The sequence below is a fragment of the Oryzias latipes genome, chromosome 20 (genome assembly GCF_053564925.1).
Source record: "Oryzias latipes strain Hd-rR chromosome 20, Olatipes_Hd-rR_3.1".
Classification (NCBI taxonomy): Eukaryota; Metazoa; Chordata; class Actinopteri; order Beloniformes; family Adrianichthyidae; genus Oryzias; species Oryzias latipes.
Genome location: NC_136256.1, coordinates 23536673 through 23555761, shown reverse-complemented (window position 1 = coordinate 23555761; position 19089 = coordinate 23536673). Strand labels below are relative to the sequence as shown.

Sequence of the window (19089 nt, the reverse complement as noted above, 5' to 3'; positions counted from 1 at the left end):
TTCTGAGGTAGTAGGAGAGGAGCATATTAGTACCAGCCAGGCTCAGTTTGGTCTTAAATGAAACTCCACTTAAAAAGAAAAAAAATCCTGTTAGAAAAACAAAAAGTTTAAATTAATGAAGGTCTTTTGTTATTATTAACCTCTTGACGCCTGAATGTATTTCCATCCAAAAAACATATGCTTTTGCTTTCTCGTAGTTGCTAAATTAAAGTAATTTTGCAGCCATAGGGATTTGATGCATATTTGCAATAGGCATCAAGGGGTTTCATTCATTTTAGTGTTAAATAAATGTTCTTAGAAATTGAATAATCCTTTTTTTGCTGTCACTATTAAAATATGTCACTTTTTGTTAGTATTAGTTAAATAACATGATACCCCCCCATAAAACATGTTTGCAATCATTTTGTTCCAATATGTTTTATTTTTGCAGAAATCAAGATGGTGAATCGTTTAAAACTTAAAACTGAAAATAAATATAATTTAGTCTCTGACTGACTCTATTGTGAAGGCTGAAAGCATTCACTTCATTTTCTTTTCAACTCGACAATCATTTTTTGACTTAATTTCCATAAAACTCATTGTTTCTGGATTAGACATGTAAACTTTTCAGAAGAAAAACAAAATTGATGACCATTTTTTTACAACAGAATTGGTTTTTATTTGCTTCTTCTAACAAGCTGATGCTGCCATGGACACATTTGTGTCTCCATTGTCTTTTGTCTCCCATGCTTTTATCTGGGGCTCAGCTCAGTGTCCTCATCAAAGGTCGCGCTGCTCTTCCCCACAGCCAGCATGCATGTTTGGTATTCCATCTTTAAAGCCACACGAAGAAAAAGAGGGCTCTCATAAACTTGAGCGTGCATGATTATCTCTGCGACACAGACCCAGAGAGCCGCAGAGGGGGAGTTGAGGAGGGCAAAGAGATGTTTAGCTCTTCCCAAGTGCAGATTTCATTTTTATTTAAAACCCAAATGTGGTGTTTTTGTCACCCCCGCTTACCTAATTTGTGATTTAAACTAGTTGTGGTCACAAACTGGTGTAACTTTTTGTGCAATTTGTGTAGCATGCTTGTTATTTTAATTACATTTTCTTTTGTTAATCAGAAGTTGAGTTGCAGAGAAAGGCCCCACTGTGCCATCTTGTGGTACATGTTATTTAGCATGCTACATTTGAGGTTAAGATTTGCTTCCCTCTTCTGGAGGCTCGTTTAATGTACAGTATTTGGGGGGTGAATGTCGTTCACAGCAAAAAGTATGAATAAATAGGAAAGGAACACAAATTGAAAGAAGAAAATCACTGGAAAGTAGCAAAATGAAAAGTCATTTTTACTTAACAAGAAATCCTATAATACGATATAAAAATATAGAATACAAGGAGTTCCAAGGTTTCAAAAGAGAATATTAAAAAGCTAATTGTTAGAATTACTTTAAATTGAAGGTCATACAGCCCACTAATACATATTCTTTTGCTAGTTCTAAGCAAATGGTTCATATTTTTGAGTTTCTATGTACTTAATAGAGTTTCACTTTGATGACAGTTACAAAAAACTAACGTAATGAGAGAAAATGATTCATTTTAGAACAAAACATGAACAAAATGAGAAGGTGATCCTAGTATAAGTTGGCCCGTCTTAATAAACCCTCTTAAAAAACTAAAAGTAACACTTATTCTTACAACACAAATTAAAATTTTTGTTTCCCAATGATTGATGCCAAAATAACATCCTTAAAAAATTGAATAAAAAAATCAGAGGAAACTAACGTTTTTTGAGACATAAGTGAAGTTTTTTTTATTATCAAAAGTATGTAGCAAGTACATTTGGACTCATTTTAGTAATAATTTTCTTTTTCTAAATCTTAGCTCTTTAGGACAAACCCCATTCTTGACTATACTGATTTGGCGAAAAGCTTGGAAAGGTGTCGAGTACAGAGAAGTTCAAACAACCTGGTAAAATGGCTTGAATGTCTGAATACAAAATCCTTAATAGCTTGCAGGGTTCCTCTTGATTTAGAGAAATTGCCATCACGTGAAATAGATTAACAAACTCTTTTGTTAGTTTGGAAGTTTGTGTTTGTTGTTGACCTCCAGTTGACAAACGGTCTGTAAGTCAAAGTTGAATTTCAGAGCAGGCTCAGCCAGAGGTTTCCGCTCTGTCTTCAGGCATGACGTGATCAAATGGATGAAGCTCATGACTGTTATCAGCACCATGAGAACACCTGAAGATAAAAAGAAGACTTCAGGTCTAGATCTACATTAACACAAATGAGCCATTTTGAATTAAAATCTCACCGCAGACAGCCGTGTTTATGGAGAAATCTCGGACTCGATAACTGTTGGTGAACATGGCACCCAGGCCTAGAATCAGAATGCCGTAGATGCTAAACGTGTGGCCCATGAACATGGGTAACAGAAGAATCTGGAGAATGAACCTGGAGACAGACAGTGGAACCCTTTTAGTAGTTGTATTTTTACTAGGTTCAACAATTTGCTTAAATCTGCTTGCTCTTACCACATGGCTATGCAGATGGAGAGGATAGAGAGGACAACAGTGCTAACCACTGGGTCTGGTACTCCACTATTGTACTTGAGTGCAACGCCAAGACCCACAGATGCATTGAATAGAGACCACCAGGCAAACACTGCCAAACCGTTCTGGGTCTGTCCAAAACATTTGGTATAAATTGTTATAAAAACTTCTCTCTGAAAATAATTCTTTCCTGCCCAGACTCACCAGATAGCGTGTCCACGAGATCACATTAGGGTTGTTGATGGCCAGCCAGGCTTTGTGCTTGCTGAGACTGGAGTAGGACATGTAAAGCATGTAGAAGCTGTAGACTGGCAGAAACCATCTGAGCAGCACAGCTCCCACGATGTAACTGTGGAACGCGGCAAAAACTTGAATTCACTTGTTTATACTGCAAATGCACCATGAGAACACTGAACGCAACTCACTGTTTGTCCCACATGTACATGCTGGACATTCTTAAGACATTGGTTACGGTCCATATCAGATGGAAAATTGGAGGGTGGATTTCTGGATTGCAGGATTCTGGGCCAAGAGCATTTCTGCAAATGAAATCGGAAGACGCGGAAACTTCGCTCTTACAAAAGTACCCCCTCCCCTTCTGCTGTACCTCCTGTAGAGACTGACGGCTGCATAAACAAGCCACGCTTTGGACCACAGGTCAATCACAATCCAGCAATTATCTGACCACCAGTCCATAGTAACCTCCAGGTAGAAGGTGTTAGACACATTTCTGGCAGAGTTCTGAAACAGAGCTGGAAAGAAAACAACATTTTACTAAACTGAAAGGAATACCTCAAACAACAAACATAATGCACATTAGTGGGATTTTAGACGATAAACTCTTGCTACAAAATTATATAAAGAACAACACAACTTTTTCATATTTTAAACTTCGATTATTAACTTTCTGCTCCCAGAATGAGAATTCTGCTGCCAAGAAATGATCCAATTCTGGGAGCAGGTCTTTAACATTCAGTCACTCACCGTTTGGCACATTTCCTTCCTGCGACAGAATGAAGAAGACATCTGAAATCATCTGAGAGATGAAGGCAAGTATGATGCTTGCAGCATGTTTCATCAAATGGTGACTGTTATTTCCAGCAAAGACAGTCATTGTGGATGTCAGTGAAGAGTTCCTGCTCTTTGCAGCTCTTAGCTCTCAAACGGTTTTTTCTCTTCTACCACTATCTAATACTTTGGACTTTGGATCATTGCATGTTCCTTTTGATTTTTATGATCCCTGTGTGACCATAAAAATCAAATGAGGATCACTGTTTAATTTGATTAACAGTTGCAGGAACCAGCAGGGTTCCCACTGCATGGTTGTCACGACCGCGCACAAATGGAAAGTGCTGCTTTCCCAGCCTGAAGGCCTGGCTGTGTGGAATTCATGACATTTTTGTGAACATCCAGAATTCTTGCTCTGACAGTTCATCACCAGTCTCCTTCTAAAGTGAATGATAGATAACAGCTATCTTTGAAACTGTGAAATGCATTAGCAGTGACACCACTGCAACATGGGGTTTATTTTGCTAACTTGATTAACCAAACACATTTATTCTGTTAATCATATTGAAGATGGCTCTGAATTTGATATAAATAGATTCATGATGCTAAAGAAAAAAAAATGAATCCCATCTTCTTTAAAATAATTGTAAATAAAAATAAAAGTAAAGTTCTATTTTTCTAAATGGACTTTTGTTGGTCTTTTATTGTCATTACTTTGCGATTCACATTGCACTTAGTAACACTTAAGTGTTACTTAGACACGTTTTGTTTTATTGTGTTTAGTGGTATAAGTGCGTCATAAATGAACATTATCTACACATATGGAGAAATCAACTACCAATATTGGGCAATAACCAAAGAGGAATCACATTTTTAAGAGACGTTTTTCTAAAATTTTGTTGGTCAAGATGCTTTTCTTTAAGTTGTCCTCTGAAAAAGATAAGAACGTTCTTTAATGGTAATTATTGGTCCTCTTCAACTGTGAGAGAATTTATTTGTATGATGATGCAGAAAATAAGGCTGTTTTGGTCTATTCTTCAATCCAGATCTTCTCAAGAGCTGTGATGTTTTGAAGTTTTCACTGGAAAAATGGACTTCCAACTCCCTCTACAAATTATTTGAGGTCCAAAGACTGGCTAGACCACTCCAGAAACTTGTGAGTCAGCTTTTCCCTTGAGTCTGCAAAAGTTCTGGCAATCTTTGGAGCTCTTCAGGATTTGAATGCATGATAACACAGTGTGTTCCTACTGGTAACCCTTTTGTTATTGTGGTCCCAGTTCTCGTCAAGTCATTGATCAGTTTCCCCAGTGGATCTGGACTGTTTCCTCTTAATAAATTATCATGTTTTTTTAATTGGATTTTGCTAATAAGTAATAGCCTGAAAAACAGAGGAAGAAAACATTTATTTCTTCATTCATATTTCTGATTTCTTCCTCAAAGATCTTCTTAATTTTAAACTTAGAGGTTCTTAGTAAAGTAAAGTAAAGTTTTAGGCTTTTTATATTTTTTTGTACATCAATTTAATTAACATAGATAATTCCAAACACTTTTTGGATTGGTTTCTTTATTACTTTATTAACAAACTTACTCGTATTACATAGTGTTTTAAAGCAGCCATTTACAGTTTCTGATAAAAAAAAAAATCTAGAATATATTTACACCTCATCTCTTGGTATCAACATCTTGCATTTAGAGGAAAAAATTGCTTTGTGTTAAAGAAATTTCCACCGGAGACATGCTCAGCCCATTGTCTTCGTAAAGCGGCTGTTTGCAGTGTCTCCATACCACCAGGGTTAAGCGTGCTACAAACATGATGCAGGATATACCCAGGATCGCAGCTGTAGGAAATCAGAATGACATATGTAAGGACAAAGTAGTGCAAGATGAAAATAGATGATTTATCTGGGTATGACGGATTGTTCCAAAGAGCACCTGCAAAGATGTAAACTTGATTCCCTGGAAATCTGGAGTTTGTCAGGGAGCCTGCCAGCCAATAGATGACCACAGGGTAGATGGTCACGATGTACCGCACTTCATCAACAAAGTAAAAGTTCTCTAAGAGAAACCTGAGAGCAAAGGGAACCTAAGTTTACTTTTTTTTTTCAGTCGGGAGGGTTGGTTTCAGTCAGAATGAGAAGAACTCACCACACCACCAGCTCCATCAGAAGCAGCAGCAGTGCCAGGAATGAACAGTCACATTTAAATGTTTCTGTACGGTGCTGTAGGTACATGGTCAGACTGAGCAGTGTGGAGAGAGTCCCCCATGATGCATAAACTGCCACTCCGTTCTGCACCTAAATGAAGAAAAACTTAAGTCAGAAGAGTTAACTAAAGAATCTAAAAGAGTGATGTGAAATCTATTTTGTCCGTTTCAATGATTTTATTTTTTACTTTAATGAAAAAAATGGTATTCGTGCTTTTAACGTTGTGTAGGCAACTTTTACTTTTTTTAACTTTATTTTCTCTGAGTTTGCATCTTCTTTTTTTTGGACAAAAAATAGTTTTATTTTTGGCACATCCCTTTTGCATACTTTAAATAAATGCAAAGAAAAAAATTGAAACCATTTTGAATGCTTAAGATATTGGCATTAAGTTATTTATTTGTCTTGACAGCCTTACAGAAGCTACTTCACCGCTGAAACCTTCTTGGTCAACCTTATTAAAATGATTCTTGAAATTCAGACATTTTTGTTTTTAATTCAAATTCATTTCATCAGGAAAAACCCATTTTCGAAATCCACAAAATAAAATGCAGAAAATAATGTAAAATTCGGTTTTTACAGTTTTAAGGATGCTTTTTCTTTTTTCCAGGGTTGTAAATTTCTCATTGGCTGTTATTATTTCCCTTTTTTAAAATCTATTTTCATTTTGAAAAAAGGGAGAGCTATGATGCTGAAATTAGGAGCTAGTGTTTTAAACTCTTAGCTCAGGTACGACACTTGAAGAGTGAATAAAAATACTCTGATGAAAAAGAATAAAATAGCTTTCTAAATGTTTATGTGCTTGGTTCATATGCATGTATCTGCTCAGGTAAGATAATCATGAGGGCAAACACAGACACAAAAGACTAAATTAGAAGCGACCCTGACACGGCTAAGCAAACCTTTCAATTCTGAGTATATTCTAGTACAGTCTAAAAACCCAAAGGTTTGTTTGCAAAACCATTTATAGCTTAAATCCTGGAACTGTTTACTTTCTCAGTTTCCGTCGTAATAAAATTGTTATGAGCTCTAAAGTAAGCAGAAAGGCATCAAAACTCTTTATGACGATTTTTTATGAGTTTACCAATATTCTGAAGAGCCACAGGTCTGCTTTGTGATATTTGTTCAACCAGGGTCCATAGGTTTGGAGTCCATTGCAGGCGAAGAACAGGACCATGTAGTCGGTAAGTGTCATCAACGCAGAGGTTATAAGTGCTGGCATCAACAACCTGTAGAGTATACAACGGTTTAGTTAACTGATCATGAATGACCATACCTGACAATGATGCTATTAAAACATGTGCACTCACTCTCTATCATATAAAAACAACCAGGTAATATTCAAGCCAAAGTTGATGATAATGGTGACATGAAATCCATAGGGCAGCACTGCAGGTGTGGTGTACATCCAGTCATACACATTCCTGTAGAAAGTATGTTCAATATTGTCAGATATGAAAGCAAAAAACACTGCAGCAAATACACTCACTGGTCACTTTTTTAACCCTTGTGCTATCCTAGGCACTTTAACGTTGGGAGTTGGGTCATCTAGACCCACTAGACAGTGCGCTGAACCTTTTTTCTTCAATGATTTGTGATCTTCCCTGGTGTCCAATGGATTACATGAAATCCACCTTTGTCATGGTAGGAATAACACGTAAAAATAAGGGTGGGGTCATCTAAGATAGCACAAGGATTAAGCACACCTGTCCAGCTGCTTGTTAACGCAAATTTTTAATCAGCCAATCACATGGCAGCAACTCATTGCATTTAGGCCATCTGTTTGCAGGTCAAAGAGAGCTTCTGAACGGAGAATAAAGGTGACTTTGAATGTGGAATGGTTGTTGGTGCCAGACCGGCTGGCAGGAGTATTTCAGAAACTATTTGGATTTTCACCCACAAGCATCTCTAGGGTTTACAAAGAAAGGCCCGAAAAAGAAAAAATATTCATTGAGTGGCTGTTCTGTGGGTGGAAAAGCCTTGTTGATGCCAGAAATCAAAGGAGGATGACCAGACTGGTTCCAGCTGATAGAAAGGCAACAGTAACTCAAATAACCAGTAGTTACAACCAAGGTCTGCAGAAAAGCATCTCTGAAAGCACAACACGTCCAACCTTGAGAGATTGGCATCATGGATGTGCAGCTGACAAGTCCGCAGCAACTGCTTGATGCTGTGATGTCAGTATGAACCAAACTCTCTGAAGAATGTTTCCAATACCTTGTTGAATATATGCCATTGAGGATTAAGGCAGTTCTGAAGGCAACAGAACAGAACTAGTCAAACCCGGTACTAGAAGGGTGTGCCTAATAAAGTGGCTGTTGTTTGTATGCGGAATCTGTTGGGAAATCATTTATTGTTTGAGTAGGTGAAGAGAAAATAACTGCAAACCATTTTTACCTTTGATTACCATCGAATGATTTCTGACAGTATGATTGAGATAATAATACACTAAAAATACAGTTGTAGCTTTAATGTATTTGAAGCATTGTGTGATAATAGACAAGAAAAACGTGCTCACCTTCTGCAGAGGCCAGTCAGAAAGTATACAAACATGGCAAAAACCCAAAAGTATGTGAAATCCCATACAAAAAAAGCCCACTGAGCAGGAGTTATGAGTGTAGAGTACTTCCTTGTCACATCCTCAGTGCGCTGCCGGAATACACCTGCATTCAAAGTTTCATCATGAACATCCTGAAACATCTTGGTTTTCTTATTTAAAAAAAAATAGTCACCTGATTTATCTCCGAACCCTGAAAGGAAGTTGAACGTAATGGCTGATAAAAAAGTAAACAATCCAACAAACATGAGAACAACACGAGCTGGGTTGTGGTTAACCATGTTGAAGGTGCCTAGTTCAGTTTCCCCAAGAAGGTATTGACAATGTCATCTCAAAAATGGTCCTTCGTGTCCTCCTTTGGCTGAAAAAGGACATGTGTCTGGGAAAAGCACGTGAAGGAGAACGTCAAAAGCATAATTTCTCACAGCCAGCTCTTTTTATGACCATGCTCTGAGCATCTCTTATCTTTTCCTGTCATAAATAGCCTTCTCTTTCGTCGTTAAAGCCGGGGTAAAGAGTAAAGACCAGCCCATGGAACAACAGAAAAAATATGTTGAATGACTGAGGCACTAAATAGGTTAACTTGAGTTTTGAGGAAAAATTTTAAAAGTTTTAAAATAAAGTTGTTTAGGTTTTTTGATCAAGACTATTCATTGAAAAAGAATTTGGTATAAAATATAATATGAGCAATCGCAACATATTTTTGTTAGTTTAAATTAACTGTCTCAAACTTATAAGGTATTTAATATTTCCATATATTGTGTTGAAGAAAAACACAAAAGTAGTGAAAAATAGTTATGTTTTAGCGCTGAAAATGTGAAGTTTCACATATTTCAGTGTTTCAAAAAAGTAACATCATCAAAATAGATTTCATTTTTTTTAAACAGCCATCCATCCATCCATCCGTCCGCCCATCCATCCATTTCGCTCTTCCCTGACCGGGTTGTGGGGGCAGCAGTCTAAGCAAAGATGCCCAGACTTCCTTCTCCCCGGCCACTTCTTCCAGCTCCTCTGGGGGGACCTCGAGACGTTCCCAGGCCAGCCAAGAGACAGTCTCTCCAACGTGTCCTGGGTCTTCCATTGGGACATCCCTGGGACACCTCTCCAGGGAGCCACCTCAACTGTTTCCTCTCATTTTGGAGGAACAGCGACTCTACTCCAGGCTCTCTGCGGATGACCGAGCTTCTCCCCCTATCTCCAAGGGAGCGCCCAGCCACCCTACGAAGAAAGCTAATTTCAGCCGCTTGTATACAGGACCTTGTTCTTTCTCTCATGACCCAGACCTCATGACCATACGTAAGTATTGGAATGGAGATCGACCGGTTAGTTGAGAGCTTTGCTTTCTGGCTCAGCTCTCTCTTCACCACAACAGACCAGTACAGCGACTGCATGACGGCAGATGCTGCTCCAATCTGCCTGTTTATTTCATGCTCCAATCTTCCCTCTTGTGAAAAAGAACCCAAGATATTTGAACTCCTCCACCTGGGGCAGGAGCACCCCACCCACCCAGAAAGGGCAGACTAAACCTTTTTAAACCTGTAATAAGATTTTTAGGGTCAAAATTGTATAAATAATACAATACATTTTATGGTGGTATTTTAAGCCATTGTCACAGAATTTCACCTCCATACTGTAATTTTTAACAAAGTAGAGTTCTGAGCCTCACCACACAGTGGCAGTATCACATCCTGTGAAACTCTGAGGCTGGCCACTTGTGCTCAAATGCTGGAGAAAGAACCATCAGTTTAAAAAGGTCAAAATCTACTTTACTCATACAGAATATGTTCTTACAACATATTTAGCTTTTACTTAAGCAATACTCTCAACTTCAATTGCCTGTTTTCATTCAGTTACTGTTGGTTTCACAGCAAACGTGGGATTCACGTTATTTGTTTGATGATTACACAACTAACTATAAAGTAACAGTAAATCTTTTCAACATAGTTTAGGTTTGACTTTACAACCACAATAAACACATTAGTGCCTTCAACAAACACACCATTCTCGAGTTGTGATGCATTGTGGGGTTAAAACAACATTTATTTAACACTTAAACTATTAAAACAAAAACAAAACAAAAAAGGAATTGAAAGCAAGAGCTTTAATAAATGAGAGAAAATGTTAAATACTGGAAATTGGTCTTTACATAACTCTTTTGAAAAGACTTGACATGCTGGATTAAAAAAATGGTACATCACAAGTTTATTCTTAACACAGGTAAAAACCCTTTTTCTACCATACATACTGTTAACGAGGGAAAGTTTATTTTTTTGTTAAGGTAGTTTTATTTTATGTCTATAATTGCCAGAATGAACGCGTTAATTTAAATAAAATACAAGTCAATCAAATGTGTCTAAACTGTTATAGTTAAATACTTTTTTTAAGCATTGTTCTTTTTAAAAATCTTGCTCAATTAATTATTTGGGTGATTACTTTTTACTTGTGCTTGAGTAATTTGACTTGACTTGACTTTAACTTGAGTACAATTCTTATTTTTATTATCTACCTACCTCTGATGCAAAGTGGACACCTGGACTGCTTAGAGACTCTCAGAATATACTAAAAATATAAATAATTGTGCATTAATTGCTCTAAATAATCTTCTTTAATTGGAGGACTCCAAGATAGTAGATATTAGATCTTAATTTTAAACTTTTTTTTTTTCATCCTGTAGGGAGTGTTGCTAGAAAAACGAATTTATGGCTGTCACTGTTTTGTCCACTCAAATACAGTCAATTTGTTTGTTTAAAACCCATTTTCCAATAAACATATTTTTCGATGTAAAGTTTTACCACTGCTTGATTTTTATACCTAAAATCCTTACAAGTTTCATACATTATTTATAATTTTAACAATTTTTATCTTCAATAACTTTCTTTTAAAATCTCCCCTATTTGTTATAATTTGGATTTGTGTTACACAAACTGTCACTTGATTATATTTGATGAGCTATGAGTGCTCTGTAATGCTCAAATAATTGCCTTATTAGTAAAAAACGATTTATTTGGTTTTTTTTAACCATAAAGAAAAAAAGACAGAACTTAATGGGAAATGGTGACCATTAATGTATAAATGTTTAAAAATGTAAAAGTAATGTTAATTGAACATGTAAGAGAGACGGGTAAAACATGGACTTTTTTTTGCAAAAAAAAAAAAACTTTTGCTTTCTTGTCAATGTCTCATGTTAGAACATTATCTTTTTACAAAAAACATGTATTTTTCTTATTTTCATCCAAATTAGTTAGTGAGTGGACAGGCAGGCAGTGACACAGCAGCCCAGCAGAGGTTAGAGGAATAGCTAAACCTTAAAAACCTTTCCTGCTGTTTCCTCACCTGGCACCAGATGTTGCCTTGTGGTGTTTTCCTCTCACCAGCCTTCAATAATTAATGACGTTTTTCTCTATCAAGGCTGGATTAAAGGTTTCATAGAATTTAAGCACAGTTATGCTTCTGTGGGTGAGTCATAACATTTGAAAATTGTGGATAATATATAGAAGCACTCCACTGATGAGACTCTTCACGACCCTTGAGTCAACAAGCACTTTTTCAATGTTTAGTACATGCAGCGATGGTGAATTTGCTCAAAGAACCCTTGACTAGTTTTGGTTGTGCAGGCGGAACGCATTTGGCTTCATTTCTGATGTTTTAATCCCACGTTGGGTCTGGATGACTCTTCTAGCTTGACTGGCTGTGACCCACGCTCCTGGCAGAAGACAAATTATTGGCTGTTCATCATCTAATGAGTTAAATCATATCCAATTACACACCCGCCACCTTTGATCACTTCCATTATGAGGGATGCGTGCATGATGGGTATTACTGTCATTTTTGTACGACATTATGATTCACTTAATGACTCATGTAGGTCTTTGCAGCAGGAAACGGATCACCACACAGCGATTATATCCACTGTTAAATAGTAACATTCTGTCGACATGTTTTGGGGTTCCTGTCCCAAAAGCAATTAGCTTTAACTGACAACCATTCAGGTAAACAGAGAGCGGAAATTTGGATCAATTGCGAAAGGGGAAAAAAAAGCAGAAAATTAAAGAAAAAAAAGTGTTTGAAAAGAGTTCAGTGTGTGGATAGCAGCAGCCTCCCTGGTTTCATTTCTGTGCAGATGAGATTGGACAACTGGGACAGTCTTACATGAACCATTCAATAATTAGGGACCATGGCTAACAAGCTACGTGGTCTGTTTATCTCCTCACAGCTCAGAGTGACTTTCATGCTGTATTTGTGCACGACATTTGTGGATCCCTCTGGAACCAAGGCGTCTCTTAATGTCACAATTACACTGCCATGACCAATAGGGGAAACGGTGTCAACTAGATTACACATAAGGATGGCAAAGGACAAAAAAGGTGAGAGAAGAGGAGAAGACATTAACTTCTAAATGTAATCAAGACTCACTCTCAGTCCCAGGAGTACAATTTAGATCTTAGAAAGTGTTTACACTGCATCTGATTCAAAACCTGCAGGGAAGCATTACCTCAGACAAACAAAAAAATCAACTATTTGACAGAAACAAGTATTTCAACTGAGACGCACCATGATGAAATGCTTCCAAAATTGGTTGTTGCAGCTTTTAAATGTGGAGGGTTGGGTCCAGCATAAAGGTGAAGCCAAATTATAGGCATATTATGTACTTTCATGTGGCGATCCCTTTGGAAAGTAGCCTAAAGCAAGCAAATATATTTGAAACTGTGAATTTACCAATAATTGGTTTGATTGGCTCCAATTTGCATTTTACAGTCTGAAAATGTCATGCAAGTCCAACAGCTACTCTTGTGGAGGCGATTTTGTCTGAAGTAAGTACCAGTAGAGAAGAAAACAAGCACAACTCTCAAGGCTCTCTTTACACCTGAGAGCCACATTGGACATTGGATCTCTAACAACGAGGAGTTATGCCCCAGTATAATCTTTTCCAGAAAAAAATAATATTTTCTTTCAACCAGCTGCAGGGGCGATGTTTTAAGAATTTATGGAACTTTTACTGGTAAGCCAACCAATCTTTCTTTTCTGTTCTCTCATACAAGTCACCACATGACATAAATCCCTGCAATATCAAGCTACCATGGTCTGTAAAAGGCTGTCATATTTTTGCAGAGAATAAAAGATGGAGCTTGGATGTAACACAAAAGATCTTTAAAGGAACACAGCTTATGGTATTAACAGCTTCTCAAGTGTTGTTTGTTTCCTGTCTATCTAACCCTGAGTGCTGTTAGTTGAGCATGAGGAAAGACCCACCAGATGAGCCGGTGGTTGACCAACTCAATTCATTCTTGAGACCGCAGAGCCCTTTATCACTTCTTGCTATCTTGAGTTAAAACTGTTCAACTACTGTGTATTTTACAAATGTGTTTTCATTGTCATGCAACTCAGTTTTTAAACTAACATGATTTTAGTTTATACAAACAGCCCATTTTTACTTTTGCCAAGCTAAAAGATGTATCAGTTTACCTTAAAATTATGTATTACTGACAGTTGAGTCATCAATTAAATTAAAATATGCATCCTATTTCTTGTAGTGATGACCTAACCTGAGAATTCCAGACCTCCATGTCCCAGCTGCTTCTTATAACTCTTCAGGAAGGAGAGATTTCCAAGCCAACCATAAAACACCTGAAGCATGCTGTGGGTCTAGCCCGAGGCTTCCTCCCAATGGGACTTACATCAGACAATTAAAAACCTATGGGACATATCCAGACGGCACAGTGACCCGAATCGCAGATGTTGGCTCTTTTAAACTTCCTTTGCACTCCCTCTACTTTCTGCATTGGTGTGCAGCCATGTCGCAACTTCTAAGCTTCAATGCTACATTCAGCTTTGGCTCCTGTCTCTTTCTAAGAATTTCTGGACCAACAACATGGCTGCTTCACCGCAGTCTTCTACACCTTTTGTTTCATTCTTGCTGACACTCTTCAGTCACACGTCACACCTGAAACCTTCCTTCACCCTTTTTTTTCAATTTGCTTGAAAATGCCTCATCACTTCCTTCCCACACTCTGTTGTTCTGGACTGTTGAGCCTGAGTTCGTAAAGTCCTCCATCTTCTTCACCTCTGCTCCCTGTAACTTCACCCACTTGAGTTCCTCATTTACACACAGATATTCTGTCTTGCTGTGGTAAACCTTCTTTCTCTCTAGATGTCCCTCCACCTGCTCTCTGCTCTCACAACAGATAACAAATTGTCATCTGCAAACATTACGGTCCACAGAGATTTTTTAACTAACCTCATCAGTCAGTCTGTCCATCACCACAGGAAACGAGCAGGAGCTTAAAGCTGATCCTTAGTGCAGTTCCACCTCCACCTTGAACTCCTATGTCACACCCACAGCACATCTCACATCTGTCATCCAGCTCTCATTCACGTCTCTCCAGACTTCAACATGCAAACCACAGCTCCTTTCTCTGTATCCTATAGACTTACAATTACACAATGCAGCTCCTGCTGACCTTCTCTGCTCCTCCAGCTATTCAATTCAATTCAATTTTATTTATATAGTTCAATATTACAACAATAGTTGTCTCAACGTGCTTTATACCGGTAATTTTATAGTAATTATGAAATCATAAAGAACATGAAGTCAAAGAATTCAGAATGTAATGACTAAACTAAACAGACTAGACTAAACTGGGCATCCTTGCCCTTCCACCCTGCTTTTCGGTAAGGAAAACCCCCTAAGAAAAAGGGATTCTGGAAAAAAAGAAGACTCAGGGATGTCTACATGAAGGAGGGATCCTCTCCAGGACAACAGGCAATGTACCAGAACTCTTAGAGAAGAATTAGCTTATCTAAATCTACAACTACATGTTTACATAGTCCAGCAGTTGGGTTCATCCAGATGGAGTTGGGGCACCGTTGGGGGGGGGACGCGAGACGAACCAGAGGCAGGGTCCATGGCCAAGTGTATGAGCATCAGCATTATCTAAGCAAATGTTGTATCTGTGATTCTCTTTCTTGGCATGAAACCATGCTGTTGTTCTCAAGCATAGGCCTAATCTGGGCCTATAGCTTCTATAATTTAGCAGCCACTTCTCCTTTTGGTCTCCTAAACACTCAGGATGCCGATCTTTCTTCTTTTATTGGTGTCCAAACCTCTAGTTTTCCCTGCCAAATTCCCAACATTCAAAATTCCTACTCTATGTCCTTCACTCTTGCCTTTCCTATTCTCTCTCTCCTCCTCCTCATATGTGACCAATAGCAGGCTAGTCCAGTTTCCTTCCTGTAGGTAAACAGCACCAGAGGCAGTCGTTGTTAACCTGGCTCAAGACGCCACCCAACCATGCATGCATCTGAACTCGTGATGGGCACTAGAGAGCTAAGGATCGCGCCCCCTTGTGATTGAATTGATATCCCCCAATATTTTAAATAAATCTCAGCTGTTTGTTTAATGTTTTCTGAATAAACTCTAAATGTCTAGTTGCACATATGAAAAAAAAAGTCAAATAGTGTATCATAGTTTAATGTGTAACAAAGCATACATAATATCTGGATTGAATGCTTAGAATAAAGTAGAGTAAAAGCCCATCTCATGAGGATGACAGGAAAATCGTAGGTTGCAAAGGATCAGTGACAAGAGAAACATAATTAGGTGTGCAAATATACTTTTACTGCATGCATTTTATTTTCATACTGTAGCTGTGGTTGCATCTAACAGCATAGGCTGGTGATGCTTTGGTGACACCCTGGCATCAAAGCTTTCCTTTAACATACTAACATTTAACAACACATGTCTGCCTGCAGCAGATTGACTCTTTATAACCAGCTTTCTTATTTTTTCCTATTCTCTCTGATTTACTTTTATATTCCCCCCATCTCCACTCTTTTATTTCTGAATCTAATACTGTCAGAGCCATAAATTTCCTGTGGCAGAATACACAGTGATTTAGTGACATTCTTGGAGTGTCTCAAATGTGGGACTGCTTGATTCCAAGGAAGGTTTGTTACGGTTTGTTTCTCTTAAAAACTTTTTCAGACCCTGTTCCTGTACAATCTTTAATGACGTGGTAATAGCCGTGTCTTGTCTGACACAACTGCCGGTAAAACTAATGGAGCTACTCCAGTTGATTCAGTTAAAGTGGAGTGCCCTCTGAAATGAAGGACGGGGTTTATTGTGATTGCAGATGTAAACATGTTTTTGTTGATATTTTTCCATATGTCTTAGGAGTAGCTTAAATGTCATATTTTTTTATGATACTGCCAAACACGAAAACTGTATTCTACACTTTATTTGTAGATTTGAACCCACAGAATTTGACAGCTGTCCTTCAGCTTGGGTTTTTAATGACTCTTGGGAAGCAGAATATATACTCATGTTCTATTCACACTTTCGGAAAGATGTCCTAATGTATGTGACACATGCTGACTTTTTAACAAGGTCAAAGTCTTTATTCAGTGTGCGAGAATGCCCCCTGACACCTGTCACTTTAGGTGGACTAGTCATGGAAAAGAGACAGAGAGGGCATGGAGCATGAAAAGGGAGAGGAAAGCAGTGCAGTGAAGCAAAGATAATGCAGTCTCTTTCTGATTCTCTCAGCACCTTCTACCTGTCACCGAACAGTTCGGGCAGGAATTGCTCCTGTCTGTGTCAACCGAGGAAACATGGCAGCTACACAGAGACACAAGGTGACAACACAATGCAAAATTTCAGTGTTAAGAGCTTTTCCCAGGAGCAGAAGCTTCTCTCACAGACACCCAAACTTTGCTATGATAAGAAACCCCTTTAGAGGGTAGAAAGCATTGACTGTCAAGTCAGAATTCTGGTTGTTAAAGAAACCATGGCCTCCTCATAGAATCGAGTCATGGAGTTGCAAAATGCCTTAAACGAATCCTGTTGTTGATAATCATCAATGAGAAGTGCAGATTTGTGATTTAGATACTTATTTCCTAAGGTGAAACAAAACAGTGCACTCATAGTTGCTGTAACTGAATGCAGAGGTGTTGCCTGATGATTGCAGACAAACCAGACTGATGGATCCTTTGCTTCATTTGGTGAAGCAGGAAACAAATCAGAAAAGCTGCTTAGTCCTGATTTGAGATAATTTACACAGGTTGGGATATAAATTAGTCTGGATTTTTTCTCTCACATTTTTTGTGCTTCCTCTGTTACAATACTGAGCAGAGTATATTATTTAAAGTGAATTTTAATTAGAAAAACAAACACATACGGGCAATCTAGACAAGCTAAGCTTTGATATGCTTCAAAAACCAAAGGATCTTAATGAAGTCCCACGCCAATCATCTTTTGAACTTTTGAAAATTGACTAACTCTACAACATAGTTTCTGCAGAGCGGCAGGAGTTCATTGGAAATTCACCTCTGAGGTGTGGGCGGGACTGTTGACATGGAGTAAGCTTCTTCCCTTCCCATCATCAATCTATTTACACTCTCTTCGGCTAGCTAACTTCCAACCAAACAGTCTCGGGGCAACAAAATTGCGAGCAATGTTGAAGCTATCAAGCCGCACAGTTGAAAACGTTACTGGGTCTATTTATTTATAAGCGGAGGCATCAGGATGGAGAAGAGCAGGGAGCTTGTAGCTTCTATGTCACATCTACAAGCTTTTACCAACAGCATTTTCTGTCTGTTTCTGATTCATAACATTTTAAATAAGGAAATAGTGGGAAATGCAATTTACTTTATATATTTCCTCCAATGTGAGATAATAAGAACACGCTTGAAACACAAAAAACATGATTTTCATCAGAATGGGTGTTTAAAATGTTTCCTTTTCCTAATTTATTATCTAGTAATACATGTTTTTGCAATTTATTACAAATTGTAAAAAAAAGCTTACTTTGTCTTACTTTCAAATTAACTTCAAAGAAAATACAACACTGTTGCATTCAGTTAAATACAATAGAAAAAAATTGTGTTTTTTGTGAATTCGTCTTTTCTAAATTAAGGACACAAACACAGCTGGACTCATTGTCCAGGTGTCTCAGGGAGGATGAGGTTAACCCATACATCTTGCTCTGTGTCTCTCATCCACTGGAATGACAGATGACCACTCTAACACTGTCTCACGTGTGATCTTCAATATTTAATGCTTCCTCATGAATATCCCTTTGTAAAGTTTAGGCAAGTGTGAAAAGCCCAAGTCCCATTGAGGGACATTTGGAGGCTAAGCATGGATGAAGAATGGCAGCTAAATGAATGGGGGTGGAGTGGAAATTGTGTAGAAGCTGCTCTTCCTGCACAGCAAAATGGAGAGTCACTGTTGCTTATATCCAGAGGGTAGGCAGAATTGTGTCCATTTTTCTAGTCTGCATGGTTCGCATGGTTACACTCCGCGACATGGACATAAAGATGAAATGGTTCTTATCATTCAGGGAGTGGAAAGTTGAATGCTGAATACTCAAATCCATCCTACTCAGTTTATACATTCATACATTTTTACACATAAAAAAACCCCCCAACAATCCTAGTTTATAAGTTCTTGGTGCAGAAAAGATGTAGAAATACCCACACCATGCACCCACAAGTAAATTCCTCTCAGGGTGTAATTCTTTAATGTGATACACGCATTTTTGATTCTTGTGGGAGTTTTTTTTCTGCCTGAAACTTCATGGAAAGACTCATTGTGGATTCCACCCCTGCATCTGAATAATTCAACTTCAATGCCTTTTCTATTTTTAGTTCTTTTACGAGTGTTTCGATGCCTAAGAAGATGCATTAGCCCACTGTGAACAACATAAACCACGATGTTAATTGACTTCCAGGTTTGTACCTCTGATTTGTGTGGTTAAAAAATCTTCAGGTATGTGTATGTGTGCACTTGTTTTATCACT

At 38.0% G+C, this 19089-nt stretch overlaps 3 protein-coding genes across 4 annotated transcripts in view; all 3 read right to left on the bottom strand.

The window, feature by feature from the left end:
* The window catches only part of insig1 (insulin induced gene 1), a 140710-nt gene that overhangs the window by 97957 nt on the left and 23664 nt on the right, over window positions 1-19089 (bottom strand). The gene's annotated exons all lie outside the window — the stretch shown is intronic.
* On the bottom strand, window positions 1763-3731 carry LOC101158564 (uncharacterized). Its single transcript, XM_011488984.4, has 7 exons — window positions 3512-3731; window positions 3135-3279; window positions 2953-3066; window positions 2732-2876; window positions 2510-2658; window positions 2290-2429; window positions 1763-2216 (listed from the first exon to the last, which is right to left on the bottom strand). The coding sequence occupies exons 1-7, from the start codon at window positions 3639-3641 to the stop codon at window positions 2053-2055; spliced, it is 987 nt and encodes a 328-aa protein (XP_011487286.1). The 5' UTR covers window positions 3642-3731; the 3' UTR covers window positions 1763-2052.
* LOC105356692 (uncharacterized) lies at window positions 5083-8725 on the bottom strand. 2 transcript variants are annotated; one of them, XM_011488983.4, is made up of 7 exons: window positions 8469-8725; window positions 8255-8399; window positions 7047-7160; window positions 6821-6965; window positions 5681-5829; window positions 5468-5601; window positions 5083-5373 (listed from the first exon to the last, which is right to left on the bottom strand). In XM_011488983.4, the coding sequence occupies exons 1-7, from the start codon at window positions 8572-8574 to the stop codon at window positions 5225-5227; spliced, it is 942 nt and encodes a 313-aa protein (XP_011487285.1). In that variant the 5' UTR covers window positions 8575-8725; the 3' UTR covers window positions 5083-5224. The 2 variants fall into 2 exon arrangements, with proteins under 2 accessions (XP_011487285.1, XP_020568390.1); XM_020712731.3 differs by lacking the exon at window positions 7047-7160.

Coding starts and splice junctions, on each gene's coding strand:
- LOC105356692 (XM_011488983.4), bottom strand. CDS start 8,574: ATGGTTAACCACAACCCAGCTCGTGTTGTTCTCATGTTTGTTGGATTG. Junction 7,161..8,254: donor CTGACTGGCCTCTGCAGAAG/GTGAGCACGTTT, acceptor TACTTTCTACAG/GAATGTGTATGACTGGATGT. Junction 5,830..6,820: donor TGTGGCTCTTCAGAATATTG/GTAAACTCATAA, acceptor TTCTTCATTTAG/GTGCAGAACGGAGTGGCAGT.
- LOC101158564 (XM_011488984.4), bottom strand. CDS start 3,641: ATGACTGTCTTTGCTGGAAATAACAGTCACCATTTGATGAAACATGCT. Junction 3,280..3,511: donor GGAAGGAAATGTGCCAAACG/GTGAGTGACTGA, acceptor TTTTCTTTCCAG/CTCTGTTTCAGAACTCTGCC. Junction 2,877..2,952: donor ATGTACATGTGGGACAAACA/GTGAGTTGCGTT, acceptor CGCGTTCCACAG/TTACATCGTGGGAGCTGTGC.